The sequence below is a fragment of the Lissotriton vulgaris genome, chromosome 1_1, assembly GCF_964263255.1.
Source record: "Lissotriton vulgaris chromosome 1_1, aLisVul1.2, whole genome shotgun sequence".
NCBI lineage: Eukaryota > Metazoa > Chordata > Amphibia > Caudata > Salamandridae > Lissotriton > Lissotriton vulgaris.
Window position 1 is genome coordinate 2,049,527,399 of NC_141685.1, and position 18,170 is coordinate 2,049,545,568.

The 18,170-nt window shown below is 42.9% G+C and overlaps 1 protein-coding gene across 3 annotated transcripts in view; it reads left to right on the forward strand.

Moving 5' to 3' along the window:
- Positions 1–18,170, forward strand: part of GYS2 (glycogen synthase 2) — a 610,704-nt gene that overhangs the window by 451,630 nt on the left and 140,904 nt on the right. For all 3 annotated transcript variants that reach the window (XM_086920470.1, XM_086920476.1, XM_086920482.1), the window contains one exon: positions 2,445–2,558. In XM_086920470.1, the coding sequence (XP_086776596.1) occupies positions 2,445–2,558 (114 nt within the window). The remainder of the gene's footprint in view (positions 1–2,444; positions 2,559–18,170) is intronic.

Genomic DNA, 18,170 nt, shown 5'->3' on the forward strand with positions numbered 1-18,170 from the left:
ACCAACAGGGAGCAGGCAACACTCTTCTCCAGAAATCCTCAAGGGCAGAGCTGGGCACAGGCAGGCCAGCAAGTAGGGACCCCCAGGAGACAGCAGCTTGGTTCCATGGCGGGTCCTCCTCACACCCAGCATTACTTCAGCTCCTAGCAGGTAACCAAAAAACATGGGGTCTCAACCCCAATATTTATACTGCCAATGTTTTTGTTCCCCCCCTGGCACAGGACTTTGTGGCCAGTCTAAATCAGTTCTGAGGGGCACTTTAAAACATATTTACAGCGCACAACAACTTTCTTTGTTAGTGTAGGCTCTGGCCCCAGACACTCTAAGGGGGTGGAGCTAGCATTGTGTAAGGCAGGCTCAGGTGCTACTCCTCCCACTACTCCAAATGCAGATCGGCCTATTCAGCCTAGCGCTGACTCACTCAGCCCTTCTGGAACTACTGCACTTCCCCAGCCCCTGTCATTCAGAGCCAGACATGCAATACACAACAAGCAGGCACAGAGACACATAGCCCACAGAAATGCCCACTTCTAAAAGTGGCATTTCTAAAATAGTGATAATAAATCTGCGAACAACATTACACTTCATTTATTACTGCTATTCCAAACATACCACATTTGATCACGCTAATCCTTTCATATCAGGATTTACCACGGAAACACATATCAGGGAATCCTCAATGCATTCCTATGATAGGGCAGCCTCACAGTAGTGAGAAACCGAAATGACTGTTTGTCACTAGCAGGACATACCACACAGTTAAGGCACTTGTCCTACCTTTTACCTACAGTGCACCCTGCCCACAGGGCTAGCTAGGGCCCACCTTAAGGGTGACTGATATGTAGTAAAAGGGGAGTCACAGACGTGGCAACCACTTTATGTGCTACTTTGGGGGGTGGCGCAAGCAGCGCTGCAAGCCCACCAGTAGCATTTAATTTTCTGGCCCGGGTATATGAGATACTACTTTACAAGGGACTGATAGGTAAATTAAATGCACCAAACAGGTGTAGACCAATCTTACCACGTTTACCATGGATAGCACATGCGCTTGAACTCTGGGTAGCAGTGATAAAGTGCCCAGAGTCCTAAAACCACCAACACCAGATCAGAAAATTTACCAGGAGGAAGACCAAAATTTCAAGGATGACCCTGCAAAAAGGGCCAAGTCTAACACAGGGCTCTAGTCAAGAACCCACTGCAGCTTGCACTACACATTGCCCCTACCAGCTATGTCAATGACAGTACCTACACAACTACTACTAATCACATTCCTACAATTGCGACAATTCAGATTATTCCAGGCCCCCAAAGCTGTAAGAATGGCTTGGGAGGCAGGTATTAGTCATTGTTAATTTGTATTGAATTAATAAATACGCTGTTGTTGTGCTCTTCTCTAAATTAAGCGAACAGTGCCACCATGTGGCAGACTGTAATAAGTGCTGGTGCTGACAATGAGGTGTGTGTGCCGAGCACCAGAAACCGCCAGCTCAAATTAAGCCTTGGGTTCCTTCTGCGCCACAGGATACACATTGTCCTTAAGGTAATTCTTTTGATTGTAGATTACACTGATTAACTTAGAAGGTGTGCTACATACAAAGCTATCTCATCTGAAACTTTTCTCCTCCAAGAGTATAAAGCAAGATATAAACAGTCCAAATGTGTAGACCACTCATCAGGTGTACATTTCTTCACAGCAGAAGGACAGGCACGTATCTTCTGACAGCAGAGAGGAAACATACGACTGTCTGCTCAGTCTGTATTGTTGTCTGTTGCAACAATAAGGACTAAACACCCTTCAGTGCTGTGTTTTCTCATACTCTGCATTTACTTCTAGTACTTTCCATGGCAGCTTTGCCTTCTGTGGATGTAACCCCTCTCACTCCGTATTGAATCATGCTCAGGGCTGATTATTGCAGAAGAATGATGGCAGACGTGTGATGTTCTGCACTTTGTATTTTTGTGGTCTCTTCTGCTGTATATTGTATAGTATAGAATGTTAGCATTCTCTGGGTGCTTCTACCATGTGTAATGTTGTATTTGGAAAGTGGTGAGGCAGTGGATTGGAAGACCTTCGTCAGTTGGTGCTGATTGTCTGGGCCTGCTAGACCTATACTCCTGTATTCGATAAACTACAAGGAAAACTACACTTGCCGCGGACAACGTCTTTTCAAGACGTTCCCTTGCTCCTGAGTACGAATTCCCTTGTCCCCAAACCACAAAGCTAAAGCTTCACTCTATACGCACTTCTTGTACAACTTCACACTTCAAATACCTTTCCTACATTTGTCTGGCCATTCCCAGCAGAGATCTGTAAATCACAAACAAAATATTTTGAAATGTCAGATGACTCGTATGTTTTAATATTGCCTTGCTGTTTAATGATGTAAGTCACATAAAGAGTTCCTTTCCCTGACTTTGATTAATCTTGCTTTAATCCTTTGCAGCGACAATCTTTACCACCTGTGACAACACACAACATGATCGATGATTCCACCGACCCAATCCTCAATACAATCCGGCGCATCGGACTCTTCAATAACCGAACCGACAGAGTCAAGGTAGAATCTCTCATGTGGATTGTCTTCAATCCATCAAGATGTTCTCACAGCGCTTTCTGCAGGAATGTTATTTCTAGGTGCTGACTAATTGCTTAGGAGGAAACAAGATAGAGGTAATATTGCATGCTCAGAGGCAGATAGCCAGACAGACACACACTCACACAGACATACACACACATGTTCAATTGAGAACTTACATTTTACCACAGAATGTAGAGGTCATGCTTAAATGGCAAGGCCACACACTGCTTTGTAGGTTTCGCCTTGACAGAGCATACGCTGCCTCTGCAAGACGTTTGATTACAAATAGCAGACACACATGCCAGCCATAGCTTACCATTTGTTAGGTTCAGTGACTCGCTCATGTGCTTCACTGCCGTTTGTCATGGCATGCAGGCATCATGTCCTCTTTTTGTGTTTGGCCCTCACCTAGTGCATGGACTAAGTACTTGTGTCCAGCCACTGTTCCTGTTTTTGGAGCTACTTTTTTCTCTTTTTCAAGCACATTTTTCAATGTGCAAACCTTATTTTACGAGTCTGTAACATAATACCAACTTGCAAAATAGGGTTTGCGAGTCACTATTATGAAGGGGCGTGCCACGGGCATCGCTTCCTAATAGCGAGTCGCTAGTGGATGGACAATAGTTTTGCATCAGAATGCAATCACTAAAGAACCGCAGTTTTCTAAGCCAGTCACACACTAGAGGCGTTGCTCGGGGGACAATTCCCCTTTGCTAATGGTAGCAAGAACATTTTTTTAAGAGTAGGAAATGGTCCCACAGATCACTGAAAATATATATATATATTTTTTAAAATGCATCCTGTTTTCATTTAAGGATACGTGCAGCATTTCAAAAACAAAAAGTTGCTTTATTTAAAAGCAAACACAGACATTGTGGTCTGCTCTCCCCAGCAGGCCACCATCCCTGTGTAATTGACCATTCCCAATGGGTCACAAATTGTGACCTGCTGCATGAATATTGATGAGGCAGGTCAATTGCGACCCCATTGGGAACTCGTATCTCATTTTGCAAGTCTCTAATTGTGAGACGCAAATAGAGACTCGCTAAATGAAATGGTCGTACATCTGGCCCATTGTATTTTATAATCACAGATGCACCTAACACCTACTAATGTGAAATATTTGGTATATGACTTAATGGATGATACAGTGTGATCCTTTACTTCAGGAGGTGTTTTGCTGTTTATCCTTTAAAGACTTTTTTATTCAGATCCGAACAAAAAGTCTTTAAAGCGCAAAGAGCAAAACTACTTCTTGCTGTGCAAGCCAGTGTTTCAGTCCTGGGAACAGGCTCTGTAAAGTTTGCATCCGTGCAAGAAAATGGAGCAGATATTTTTTTACAATTTTTTTGTGCGTGCTAGTTAATGCAATGCATAGTGCTTAACGATTGTTGCACTGTCGCAAAAATTGGAGAAAATTATATATTTTTTTCTTCTGTTTTTGACTTTGTTACACTTTTGTTATTTTGATATGCTAGGTAATAGAGCACGTACATCTCACATATAAAATATGAAAGATAAGCCTAAGTTTGAGGCAAAAATGAATGTTAAATTTGGATAAACCAAAGAAAAACAGTTTATTAAAGTTTTGTTAAAAATGTTATTTGAGCATAGAAAAAACGACATTACACAATAGAAATGGCTTAGTAGAAGTTGTTACGTTTTTCGAGTGATTTCATGGTTCTTTTCTTCTATTTTGGACCGATTATTTTGACAGTACAACCCTTTCTTTTCATGACAGAAACAAAAAATCTGTATATGAGCATTTGTTACATTTTTTTCGCATCCGAGCAAATAGTTTGTTAATCGGCTGTTTTGATGAGTGTATGACGCCTGTATTCATTTTGAAAAGAAATGAAATGAAATTAAATTAAATTAAAAGTGAGTCTTGTATAGCGCGACTGTCACTCCTAATGGAGTCTCCTGGTGCTGAAAATGACAAAGATCAGTTACATAGAATGGGACCTAAATTAGGTCTAAACAGCAGGCATCAGATATCCCAAAGATACAGGTCTTTAATGTTTTTCTGAACTGCCCCTCCCGTTCGATTACTCTAATGCCCACATGCATCAAGCATTTTTGGAGTCGCAAACGGTGCGATTCCTTATAATTGGCCGTTTGCGATTCCAAAAATGCTTTTTGGGATGCATCATTGCTTTTTGTTGAAAATCGCTAATTTTGCGATTTTCTAAAATGCGATTGCATTTAAGGAATCGCAATTTTGCAATTCCTTAAATGCAATGCATCATTCTTTAAAAAATTGCGATCTTGAAGATTGCAAGTGCAAATTACCACGAGGTTGAACCTCGTGGTAATTTGCGAAAAATGTTTAAAATGCTCAAATTAGCATTTTAAACACTTTCATGTTACAGACACACATGTCCTTAGGACATGTGTGTGTGAAACATCCATTTTCAAATACATTTCAGGGGTGCAGGGGGGGGTCCTTTGGACCCCCCCCCCTGCTCCCATGGAATGCATCAACATTTTGCGAATTCCAATTTGCGAATTCGCAATTACCATTGATTCCTATGGGCCTTTTGGCCCATAGGAATGAATGGGAATTGCAAAATCGCAAATTGGAATTCGCATAATATTTGCGATTGGGTAAAAATTGCGATTTTTACCGAATCGCAAATATTATCCACTTTCAATAATGCATCCCGTTTTGCGATTCCATATTTGCGATTCGGTAAAAATCGCAAATTTGGAATCGCAAAACGGGAGTTTGATGCATGTGGGTATAAGTTCCTTTGGCATGCAGTTTCAGGACATTGCTCCCAGTACAGTGGCTGATTTCCCACCTCTAGTTACTAATTTGAAGCCCGGCACTTTGAGCAAGCTTGCAGCACTTAGTGTTCTTGCTGTAATATATTGCTTAAATCGTGCTGAAAGCTATATTGGGCCCACATGACGATGTGCTCTAAAAGTCGTCAGTAGTAGTTTGTACAAAATTCTTTTGTGAACTGGAAGCCAGTGAAGGGTCTTCAAGGCTCCCGAGGCCGACGCCCTGCGCTGAAGCTCTAGGACCAGTCTGGCTGCAGCATGCTGGACTACCTGTAGTCTCCTCAGGATAGTTTTAATAAATTCCTACGCGGAGGCTATTGCAGTTGTCCAGCCGCGATAGTATGAGAGCCACTGCCACTGTTTTCTTGGCGGCTAACAGGATTAGAGTGAGGAACTTTCTTAAAGTTTTTATAAGCTCAAAGCAGGTCCAAGTTGTCTTCAGGACGTGGGGCTTAAACGGAAGGGAAGAATCGAACCAAACACCCAGATTTTTTGCTACCTCCACTGCCGATGGAGGGGGCTGTAGTGTCGTCTGGCCACCAGTCCTTTGGTTGAAAACAATTATTTTTACCGATAGGTAAGATCTCAGTTTTATCGGTGTTACAGCAAAGATGATTATCTTTCATCCACTTTATAACTGCTGCAAAACATTTTAAGTTTTCTTCAGCATCGGTGGAATTCTTATCCAGGGACAGGATTAAGTGAGTGTCATCTGTGTATGACGTGGTTTCGATCCCATAGGTCGAAATCAACGAGATAAGAGGGGCCATATATATATTGAACAAAAGTGGCACACCAGTGGACACGGTCCGTGCAGGTGAAAGAAAAGATCCCAGCGAGATCACCTCCTTCCTATTTGACAGGAAATATGTCATCCCTGCCAGTGCAGAATCAAATACGCCACAAGATCTCAATCCGGCTAACAAGATGTTGTGTGAAATGGAATCAAAAGCGGCAGACAAGTCCAAAAGGATCAGGACTCCCTTCTTGCCGTTATACGTTATACAGTTAATGGTGTCTGATATCTCAAGTAACGCAGTCTCAGTTGAATGTTTTGGTCGAAAACCGGATGGACGGGAAAGGAAAATCTGTGTTGACTCCGAATAGCTAGAGAGTTCTTCATATACTATTCTCTCTGTAATCTTGCCCAAGGTGGTAACAAATATATAGGCCTGTAATTGGAGAGATTACAAGAATTGATGTTAGGTTTTTTCTTCAAAGGCTTCACTATGGCAAATTTCCATTCCTCCTGAACAATACTGGTGGAGAGTGATGAGTTCACAATATTATTGATCACTGGATTTACTATATTGATGATATGATGTAATAGAACCGGGGGACAAGCATCCAACGGGGAGCCTGATTTGCCAGCCAGTATCACCTCGTTGTTCTGGGAGAGCGTGGCAGTTTGAAAGGCATGAGGGCCAGACCTGTTATCTCTAATGTTTGACATCTGACCCTCAATGAGCACTGAGGAATTATAAGTTTTGAAGTTCTTTTGAAGGGCCTTGATCTTGTCTTCGAAGTGTGTCGCAATTTCATTACATAACTTCTGAGAAGGGGGATTTTCCACATGTAGACCTTTGGGATCAGTGAAAGATTTTACGATTGTGAAAATTTCTTTTTGATTATGCTTTTCTAGGGTTATTTTATTATAAAAATAGGATCTATGACAGAATTTCAACAGACAGAATTTCGACCTACACAAATATCGGCGTAATTATATCGATAGCAAAAATATCGACGCCCTATGTACAACATGGTAAGTACCAAAATATCGGAAAAATAATATCGATGTTAAAAATATCGTTGTTAAATATATCGATTTTTTTTTAATTTAAAATAACATAAAAAATACTGTAAATAATACTTATTAATTACTTAAACATATTTAAATATATGTAATAATGGTAAAAAAAATAATAATACATATTTAATTTAAAAAATAATAATTAAAAATCATATATAATATATACTTACTTAACAATAATTACTATTCCCACTCCAGTGGGTGCAACAGTAGGGAAAACTGACCCTGAACCCTAAAAATACCCCTTTACCCAAAAACCTAAAACTGACCCTGAACCCTAAAAATACCCCTTTACCCAAAAACTGAAAACTGACCCTGAACCCTAAAAATACCCCTTTACCCAAAAACTGAAAACTGACCCTGAACCCTAAAAATACCCCTTTACCCAAAAACTGAAAACTGACCCTGAACCCTAAAAATACCCCTTTACCCAAAAACTGAAAACTGACCCTGAACCCTAAAAATACCCCTTTACCCAAAAACTGAAAACTGACCCTGAACCCTAAAAATACCCCTTTACCCAAAAACTAAAAACTGACCCTGAACCCTAAAAATACCCCTTTACCCAAAAACTGAAAACTGACCCTGAACCCTAAAAATACCCCTTTACCCAAAAACTAAAAACTGACCCTGAACCCTAAAAATACCCCTTTACCCAAAAACTGAAAACTGACCCTGAACCCCAAAAATACCCCTTTACCCAAAAACTGAAAACTGACCCTGAACCCTAAAAATACCCCTTTACCCAAAAACTGAAAACTGACCCTTAACCCTAAAAATACCCCTTTACCCAAAATTAATTAATATTACAATTAAATTACTTCCCACCCTATTCCCCTATAAACCCACAACCCGCTCCAGTAGTAAAACATATAATTTAGTTAAAAATAAACATAAATTATCAATTAATTATTCTATTAATCAATTAAAATAATTAATTGCCAATTAATATTTAAGAGCAAAATAAATAAATCATTAAAAAATAATTATTTAATTACAAATAAATTACTTCCCACCCTATTCCCCTATAAACACACAACCCGCTCCAGTAGTAAAACATATAATTTAATTAAAAAAATACATAAATTATCAATTAATTAATCAATTAATCAATTAAAATAATTCATTGCCAATTAATATTGAATTGAAAAATAAATTAATCATTGAAAAATAATTATTTAATTACAAATAAATTACTTCCCACCCTATTCCCCTACAAACCCACAACCCGCTCCAGTAGTAAAACATATATTTTACTTAAAAATATACATAAATTATCAATTAATTAATCAATTAATCAATTAAAATAATTCATTGCCAATTAATATTTAATTGCAAAATACATTAATCATTAAAAAATAATTATTTAATTACAAATAAATTACTTCCCACCCTATTCCCCTAAAAACCCACAACCCGCTCTGGTAGTAAAACATATTATTTACTTTTATATATTTTTTATTTATAAAAACATATTTAACACATATTATAACAATTAATTTAAATACTTAACTAAAATTTCTAACACATATTAGTAAATCGAAATTACTTACATCGATATATATGCTATCGATATAAGTAATTTCGATATTACTTACCTTAGGGTCGATATTCTGGCCATCGATATTCTGGACATCGATATTCTGTCCCATTGATATTAGCAACTCGATATAAGTGTAAGTCGAAATTAAAAAATCGATATTTTGACTGTTTACCATAAAAATATTCTTTTTATGCTGATTTAATAGCTAGATGATATCGTTTCCTAAAAGTTTTAAAAATCTGTAGCTTGAGAACTTCATATCCTTTTCTTCATCTGCGTTTCATATGTTTAGACTGCAGATGAAGTACTCCAGTTCTTTTGAGAGCCAAGGGCCATTATGAATTTTTCTTTTACTCTGTCTGGCCACATGCTCCGTCGGGGCTAATTCTTTGCCTACAGACAAGATCGAACTATGAAACCAGCGAGAATCCTCTCTGGGTTCTCCCGTGACTGTGGGGACCTTGTCTTGGGTGCTTATGGAGAAAGAGAGGTTTGTTAAATGAACCTCCTTGGGGCCCCTACATCATTCATCCTCACTACACTGTCCTTGTTAGGGATTAGAAAAGCTAACGGAATAAAACAATGATCGGACCAGACCTGCGGAATTGGATTGCCTGTCTGGAGTGAACTAAAGTTGGTGCAAACCGCATCCAAGGTGTGTCCTGCTCTGAGTGTTGGTCCCTGGACCATTTGTTTCATGCCCAGCAAATTGACCGTTTCCAAGAATATCTGAGCATGGCTTCACTGAGAGCATCTCCCAGCGAGTCCAGGAATGCCTTACTATTGCCTGGGGGGGCGATATAGCAAAGCCCCAGAAAAGGAGAAGGAGTTATTAATAGCACGGCAGAAACTCATGTGTTCTGCTGCTCTAATCCCTGGTAAGGTGAAGGCTTTCCATTGTAAGGTGTCTCTGTGTAAAATGGCTACTCCTCTCCCCCTACCGTCCGCTCTAACTGTCCTGCAGATTGTAAATTTTGGTGGCAACGCCACGTAATGTCTGGGTTAGAGTCTGCATTTAGCCAGGATTCCGTAACACATAGGAAATCTAGATCATTGTCCATAATCAATTCCTTAACATCAAAGGCATGTTGACCTAAGGATCGCAAGTTGATTAAGCCCCCCTAACACTCACGTAGTGACAGACTCCATTTACTCCTCCTTTTATTTTGGAGGACTCGTAAAATGGTATCTGAAGCTTACATTTCCGGTATGTTATCTTGCCACTAATTTTATTACCTTCAATATAATGTTCACAATGTTTATTAGAGTTCAATGCATGCAAATCATTTGCTGAAAATGTTCTACCTGGTTGAAGACTGACAGCATGGCTGGCGCTGGTGGCGTGTCGAGGGCGGACGGCGGACGGGTACCTCCATTTTATAGTATGCTAATGGGTGCTGTGGGGAGAGACTGGACCGTCTCTTGCACCAAAATGGCGGTCGTGATTGTCCCACCGGAAGTGGGGGGGGAAATATCGCGTGTGCTTGTTTAACATTTAGTAGGTAGAAATGCTTCAAAATATTTTACAGCTGGAATGCAAAATCCCACACAACAAAATCAGTGTAATAGATAGAAAATATTTAAAAAAGAAGCAGCACAAACATTTTCCTAACAAATTTGCTAAATATATAATCGGAAAAAGTATGTATTTTTTAGTAAAATCAGTGTGGTTGTTAGGGAATTAGGCACCTTCTCGGACAGCAGTGAAACATTGGTAGAAAAGCCTGAGTTTTCACGTAAGACTGTTCAATTTCAGTTTGAAAGAAAAGGGCATGGGTTTAATGCTGGTAGTAATCCAGTGAAAGAAAATCCCAGAGGCTACTTGTCACAAAAGCCAGGAAGGCTTTTACAAGTATAGACTGACATTTTATTGAGGAAAGTTTCACCAAACTAGGGTGCCTATTAGGATGGCGGACGGACCTACGTCCGTCAGCCAACCCCTGAGGTGGAGGGACCGTCCGCAGGGGCAGCGGCGGTCACTCTGGTGGAATTAGGATGTGACCGCCACCCTGGCGGTCACATCCCCTATATTTAACATTGCGGCGGGTGCTGCTTTCAGCAGCACCTGCCACAAAGTTAAATATGCATGCTGTGCATTTGCATGCACAAAGCGACAGGCACCGCGCGGTGCCTGCCGCATTGTACATGCAAATGCAGGGGGGTACCATAGGTGCCCCCCATGTGCACCCCCCACTCCCCCTTTACCCTGGGGGCCCGCAACGGGCCCCAAAGAAAAGACCGTATGCCTGAAAGGCATGTCCTGAAGCACATCCTAATATGGCTGGCGGTGTCTGATAGACACCGCCACCATATTAGAGCTTTTCCGCCACGGTCGGAAGCCAACTATAATAATTGCAAAACATTACAAAATGTGTATCCTGGAAAGACCTATCATCGCAGCTATAGGGCGTTCCATGTCCAGAGTGGACCCATCCACCGGGTGTGGCCAGGAGATTGTGTAGTTGATTAAAATGAAACTTGGCCAAAAGAATCCGGTCTCGCATACTAGACACCTGGGCTAAATAATGCTCCATACCCTGGACAAGCTTTAAGAGTAAGTGTCCTCTCACCAAGGATTTCATCAATTCATCCCCTTTGCTGAGGGATGATGTCTGCTCAAAATCCAGCTCTTTTATGGAAAGTAGATCCCAGGCCACCTATGATTAAGATGTCAAAACTTGATCTGTCCTCCTGATTGTAGCAAATGCAGCCTTAACATGGGCTAATCTGGGGATTATGATTGTGCCGTTCAAGGACAAACAGTCCGAGAGGCTCAATCTATTGAGCTTACGATCCTCCTTGGTCCAAACTTTTATTAATTCCATGTTCAACATGCACTGAGAAGGCAGGAGTACATCTGGAACCTGGACTAGTCGCCTTAAAAATGTGTTTTTAGCTGCTTACATTTGGTAAGTCTTCATGTACCCCCAAACCTCACTACCATACCGGGTCAAGGGCACACACTTAGCATTGTAAACCTTAAGCAGAATTTGCGGCGACGAATAACCCAACCTATGAGTGAAGCTAACCACAGCCCCAGCAGTTTTAACAAGCTCAGCATTCTTCCCCTCCAACAGAGGCTGCCAATTGTTCTTGGCATCAAATAGCACCACTAGATAGAGAAAAGATGAGACTTTACCCAGGGTATGGTGCCCCACGCTGAAGGTCTTGGAGCTAGTAGAGCATGGACCCACTACCATGACATATGATTCAGTGAAGTTTACAGCCATATTCAGGTTGTCCATGAAGGTAACAAATTTCTCCAGGAGAAGCTGCCAGGTCTGGGCCGTACGGGCCATCAGGAATGCATCATCTGCATATAACAACATGGGAAGCTACCACAAACCTACCCTAGGACAATCAGTCTGAGCTGAAAGAAGTGCATACTCAATCCCATTTGCATATAAGGTGAACCAAAATAGAGCAAGATGCATCCCGAACTGGAAGAATAGGGGTGAGTGCATGCAGCATCATGCGAAAAGCGCATGGAGCCCGAGGTGTCAGAGTGCAAATCTGCCAACAGAAGTCACTACATTAACTTCCACCCCTAACTCAAGCAACAGGGCCCACAATTTAGCATGATTCACCATATCAAATGAAGATGGGAGGTCCGTAAATTCCAAGTGGAGGGTTTCAGGTTGAGCTACCGCATACTGATTTACAATTAGGTAGAGGTTCAGGCATTGTTCAGATGTTGACCTCCCTGGCCGAAAGTTAATTGGACGTCAATAAGAATACCATTAGCCTCCGTCCAAGTCATCAATCCTATTGAGTATAAGTCTCCCAAGGACCATCACTACCGCATGAGATATGGTGGTAGCATTGGGGGTTATACTTTTCACCCTTCTTGAATACAGGCACAATCACCGCCATTGACCAAGAGGCTGGCACCAGGCAGAGAGCTGCTGCATTTAAGATCTGCATCAAAAAAGGGCCCCAGAGCTCATCGTCCATCCTTAACAGGTCCGGCTGAATCCCATGAGGTCCTGGAGCTTTATTCCTGTTTGGTGTGTTTAAGCCCTTGCTTACTTTCTCCAAGGTAAAAACCAGCCCCTGCTGTCTCGCTACTGTGCCCTCGCTCTCTGCCATCCGCCAATAGTTGTAGTCCCCTGCAAAATGATCTACTCTTAATGTGGTTGCATTTGACAGGGGCTGTACTTCTTGCAAAATAGAGCCTATTCACTACCCTCTCAAAAAGAGCATGATCTCTTGCTCACTAGCCTGGGTTAGCTCCTCCCAGGCTAGTTATTGCAAGGTGTTTTTATGGTTAAGTATTGGCTGCTTGAACTGCCTCCAGGCTACCACAAGTCTCATATCTCTGGAGACCTGCTTTAGGACTGCCTTCAACTGCTGGAGGCACTTGGAGCAGGCCCTATCAAACCCTTTTGGTTCTTGCCCACTACCCTCGGGGTTGGTTGAGAGCACGGGCAGTATTTCTTTAACTTTGCTGGTGATCCCTTCAAATGCTTACAAGACATCTTTCTCGGGGCATCTACATCTAGAAAGATGAATATCTCTTGGGCTGCTTTTAGTTAATAGGAGGCTTCAATCTGGGCTGGCTCCACTTGGGACCATTTTAGTTGCCTACCTTGTTCCACAAGGGAGAGCCTTCTAAGAACCCTCACTCATGAGCGAGTGGGGTCTATGGACCCTATCAGTTCTACGGACAAAGGCTTACTATCACTAAATAGACTGTGTATTATGTTGAACTTGGCGATGCACAAAAATAGGAGGGCAGAAACAAAAATCAATAATCAAGGTGCAGCATCTTAAAAGTAGGAGCAACAATAGAGTTGGGAGAATTAACCAACTTGTCTATGGCAAACACAAGGTTGTGGGATTCTAAAATTGCCCCAAGCTCCATACCTTTCTTGGAGTGAGTAGAGTGGAGTCCCTCTGCAAACGCACACCTGGATTTAGAGCATCACTTGATAAAGGGCAAGGTAAATAATGTTAAAGGATTTAATAAATTCTACCCAATTTGGGTCTGTGAACTTGCTTGAAAGCTCCGCAATGTTCCAAGACCATACCTTTGAGCCCTTTGGGTTGGTGGCCAGGGTAATCAAAGTTGAGATGGCACTCTTGAGGGAAGAGAGGGGGGCTAAACGGGTTGAGCGGCAACTTCTAATAGATTAAAGCACCATGGGGGTGCGGAAGAAGGGTCGGTAACTCCCAGTCAAATCGCTCTTTTCAAGTTAAATCAAGGGGGCAAATCGATTGGAAAGGTTCCACTGCAGAGGCTGCCTGATATGCTGGTGGGTACTACCATAACGGCCCTGTGTTTTTCAACCTTGATGCCCATACACGCTACTAACCTTCCCTGGGTTGTAATAAAAACTCAAGGGGAGAGCTACAATGCCATGTGAATCAGTAGGCCTTGAAGAGGATAAAGTAGCGAGAACATGGGCCACAATTGAGGATTTAAAAATATTTACTACCACCAATGCCCCGTCCAACATTTATGATCCTTACCCATGCAGCTAACTCTGCAAATCATTATAATAGAGTCAGCAATCCCTACCTTAACGTGGGTGTGCGGGTTGAGCCAATACACCACCTTATTTTTTAACTCCTGAAAGGGCTCAGGTGCAGGGTTTGATCGAGGTGGAACGTTTCCCAAGACTACAACATAAGGGGTAGCTTCAGGGGGCAAATAAAGCATATCCCAGTGCTCGATAAGCAGGGTGAGGCTATGGTTGTGTGGGGAAACTCTATTGTAGGGGCAGCTTGGGTCAGGGAGTGTCTGGGGGTGTCCTTTGTATCTCACCTGGGCCTGGAGGAACCAGCTACACCATGAGTGGAGGCAGTACTGCCCACCACAGCATGAGCTGTAAAAGAAATTGGCTCTAGGGCAGAGGTCTTCAAACTTTTTGATGCCAAGACCCCCTTGTAAAACCTTTTTAGGCGTAAGGTCCCCCTTCCGACAAAGTTTCTAGAAATTGGTACTCCTCATCATCAACAACTATCGACAACCATAAATGCGCCTGTTAGACCTCATCACATCCATCCATCCATCATTCGTCCACCCACACTTTCACACATCCATCCTTCATCCATCCACCCTTTCATCCTTCCATCCATACATCCATCCGCCCTTTCTTCCTTCCTTTCACCCTTTCTTCCTTCCATCATCTATCCTTCACCCGTTCACCCTTTCATCCTTCCTTCCATCCATACATCAATCCTTCATCCATCCACCCTTTCATCCTTCCATGAATACTGCCATCCTTCATCCACCCACCCTTTCATCTATCTATCCATCCATCCACCCATCATTCATCCACCCACCTTTTCACACATCCGTCCATCCATCATTCATCCATGCAACATTTTATCCATCTATACATCCATCCTTTATCCATCTACCCTTTCATCAATCCATCCTTCATCCATCTACCCTTTCATCCTTCTATCCATACATGCATCCTTCACCCATCCACCCTTTCATCCATCCATTCACTCATCATTCATTCACCCACCTTTTCACACATCCATCCATCCATCCTTCATCCATCCACCCTTTCATCCTTACATCCATCCATCCTTTATCTGTCCACCCTTTCATTCTTCCATTCGTCCATCCATACAGCCATCCACCCTTCATCCATACATTCCTCCTTCATCCATTCACCCTTTCATCCATCTATCCATCCATCCATCCATCCATCCATCTATCCATCATTCATTCACCCACCTTTTCTGTGCCTCTCTCATGGGGGGGGGGGGTCAGTATCTCTCTGTGTCTTCTTCCTTCTTCTTCCTCTCTCATGGGAGGGCATCTCTGTGCCTCCCTGCTGGGGGCGGGGGTTGGGGAGGTGGCAGACAGGCTGTAACAACATCTCACCATGAAGAACAGACTCTCAGGCACATTTCTCCCGCACAGGCACCAGGTATGAGGGCTCGTGGGACTTGAACCAATGAGGACCTTTCACGTGCTTTACTGGTGGGACCCACAGCTCCCGGCGCGCAACGCCCATTGAACTCAAAGGGCTACAGCCTCCTCCCCCAGCCACCCCACCCCCCTCCCCTCGTGTATGTGAGCCCGGCTGAAACAGCTTCACTGGACACACACAAAGCCACACCTGAGTACTTCACAGGTCTTTAAAAGACCTTTTACTTGTTAATGAGGCTTTGATATTTTTCACCCCTCGGTGTGAATTAAGCCTCCGCCGTGAACACCCTCAATCAGCCCGACGCACTAAGGCAAACTGACAGAATCTGTTCTGCGACCCCCTTCCCAGGACTCCACGACCCCCCTGGGGGTCGCGCCCCACAGATTGAAGACCTCTGCTCTAGGGAAATAGGCTGCCTTATCTGCCTGTCCCTCCCTCGACTGCATTTAACCTAGACATGATTGGTTCGAATTTGGCCTTTAAGACCACTTTAAGCTCAATGTTTAGATCTTTGCTAACTGGGTCCACGAATCCAAGTCGAGGAAAATTCACCTTGAATAGGGAGGCTCTCTGGGACCCAGGGCTCGGTAACTCAGAATGCGCCCCCCCCCCCCCCCTTGTTTCCTTTGTTTACAGCTTGGACTCATGCGACATAGAGAAATTTTGTCAGAAGCTGGAGCCCCTACGTCCTCCCAGATGACAAACTTCTGGTTTCTATGGACCTCCCCTGATCCCTCTCCAACTCCCCCTCAAGACCCCAGACCCTCGTGGCACCCATCCCTTCCACCCTCAAGGGAGCCTTTGAGGGCGAAGGACGCTCAGTTGAGGACTGAGGTGGGCTGCCCCTAGATAGCGATAATCTCCTTTACAGTAACTCAATTTCTTTCAACACCACTGATGCTGCCCGAGTTAGAAATCCTTCATTAGTTGCAACATGTAATGTGGGGAGCATCGATTGTTAAGACAGCAGAACCCTTCCGGATTAGAGCCTCAAAAAACAAGCAGGACACCCCCAGGAACCCCTGTGTTAGATAGGCCAAAACAGATAAAACCTGGCAGTAATACAATCCCTCTCCCCCACTCGCCCTCTTGTACAAACTAGTCCACCCTGACCAGTCACCAATCACAAATATAGCAGTTCTCTGGTGCTGGCATGAACAAAACAGTCCTGAGTGGAGCAACAATAGTTAACTGGTCGCTGTCCCCTTGCCGCCTACCGTTAGCCAGTCCAATGGGGCCCTCAGGTTATCACCCACCCACCAGGGAAATATTCAGCCTTACCAGCAAGGCCACATTTTAACCAGTACATTAATGAGACTGGGTTGTTGTCTACACAACATTCTGGCAACAGGTCCACAGAGAAAACCAGGGGAAGGAGGGCCCCCTGACCTCTTCCTGAAGTTGATGGGTGCTAGATGGGCCTGCCCTTGGCCTGGGCGCTTCCCATGCAGCGGGATTGCACTGGTGCTTTTCAACACGCTGATGAAGGACCTGCCCCTTTAGCTCAACACACTGCTGGTGAGTCTCCTGGCACTGTGGTAGGAGGAAAATGCAGTCCCCAGCATAGATTTATTTATTATTTATTTATTTATTTATTAAGAGTTTTGTATAGCGCGAACAAGACCCTTGGGTATCAGAGCACTTCACATTACATGAGGTAGTTATAGTCCTGCATTGTTATCATGATTTCCACTATATATCATGAGGTAGGTACATATATGATACGAAAAGTGACAATATCAGACAAATTTACAATATTATGAGGTAGGAACATATATGATAGAAAAGCGACAATATCAGTAAAAGAGTAATAGCATATCGCATAACACAGGTTCTAGAATATAGTAACATATAATGTGTAATATAGTCAATCGATCCTAATGGTCTAATTCCTGTGTCTGTTTCAGCTCAAGTTCTTAAACATGAATTCCGACTTCCCGTGCCTCGTCTATGGAAAGAATGTATCCATTAGGAAGATCTTAGTTTTCCTCTTAAAGGATGCTGTATCTGCAATCTTTCTAATGTTTGAAGGAAGTGAATTCCGGATTCTAGGGGCTGCTCCTGAAAAGGCCCTGTCGTAAGTTTTCTTCTTCCGGAAGATGGCAGGTCTCAGCATTAGCTCATTTGTGTTCCTGGCTGGTCTGTTACCTCCAGATAGCTTAATTTTCCGAGCAAGGTATTTGGGAGTATTGTGGTGGAGCGCCTTGTGTGTTATGCATGCCATTTTTAGCTGGATTCTGGCTTCGTACGGTAGCCAGTTTAATGCCTTCAAATGTGGCGATATATGGTCAAATTTCCTTGATCCAGTGATCAGTCGTGCGGCTGCATTGAGACATGCTTTCAGCGGAGCAGTTGAGAGTTTTGGTAGACCTGCTAGCGTTGTGCAACCATATTCAATCCTCGTGATAATAAGGGACTGAACTGCCAGTTTGAGGTCTGCTTTGGATATGAATGGTTTCACTTTTCTGATGTAGTTCAGATGGTATAGGACGCTTTTAGCCATAGCGTTGATATGGGCCTTCATGTTTAGTTTCTCATCTAGAGTGATTCCTAGAGAT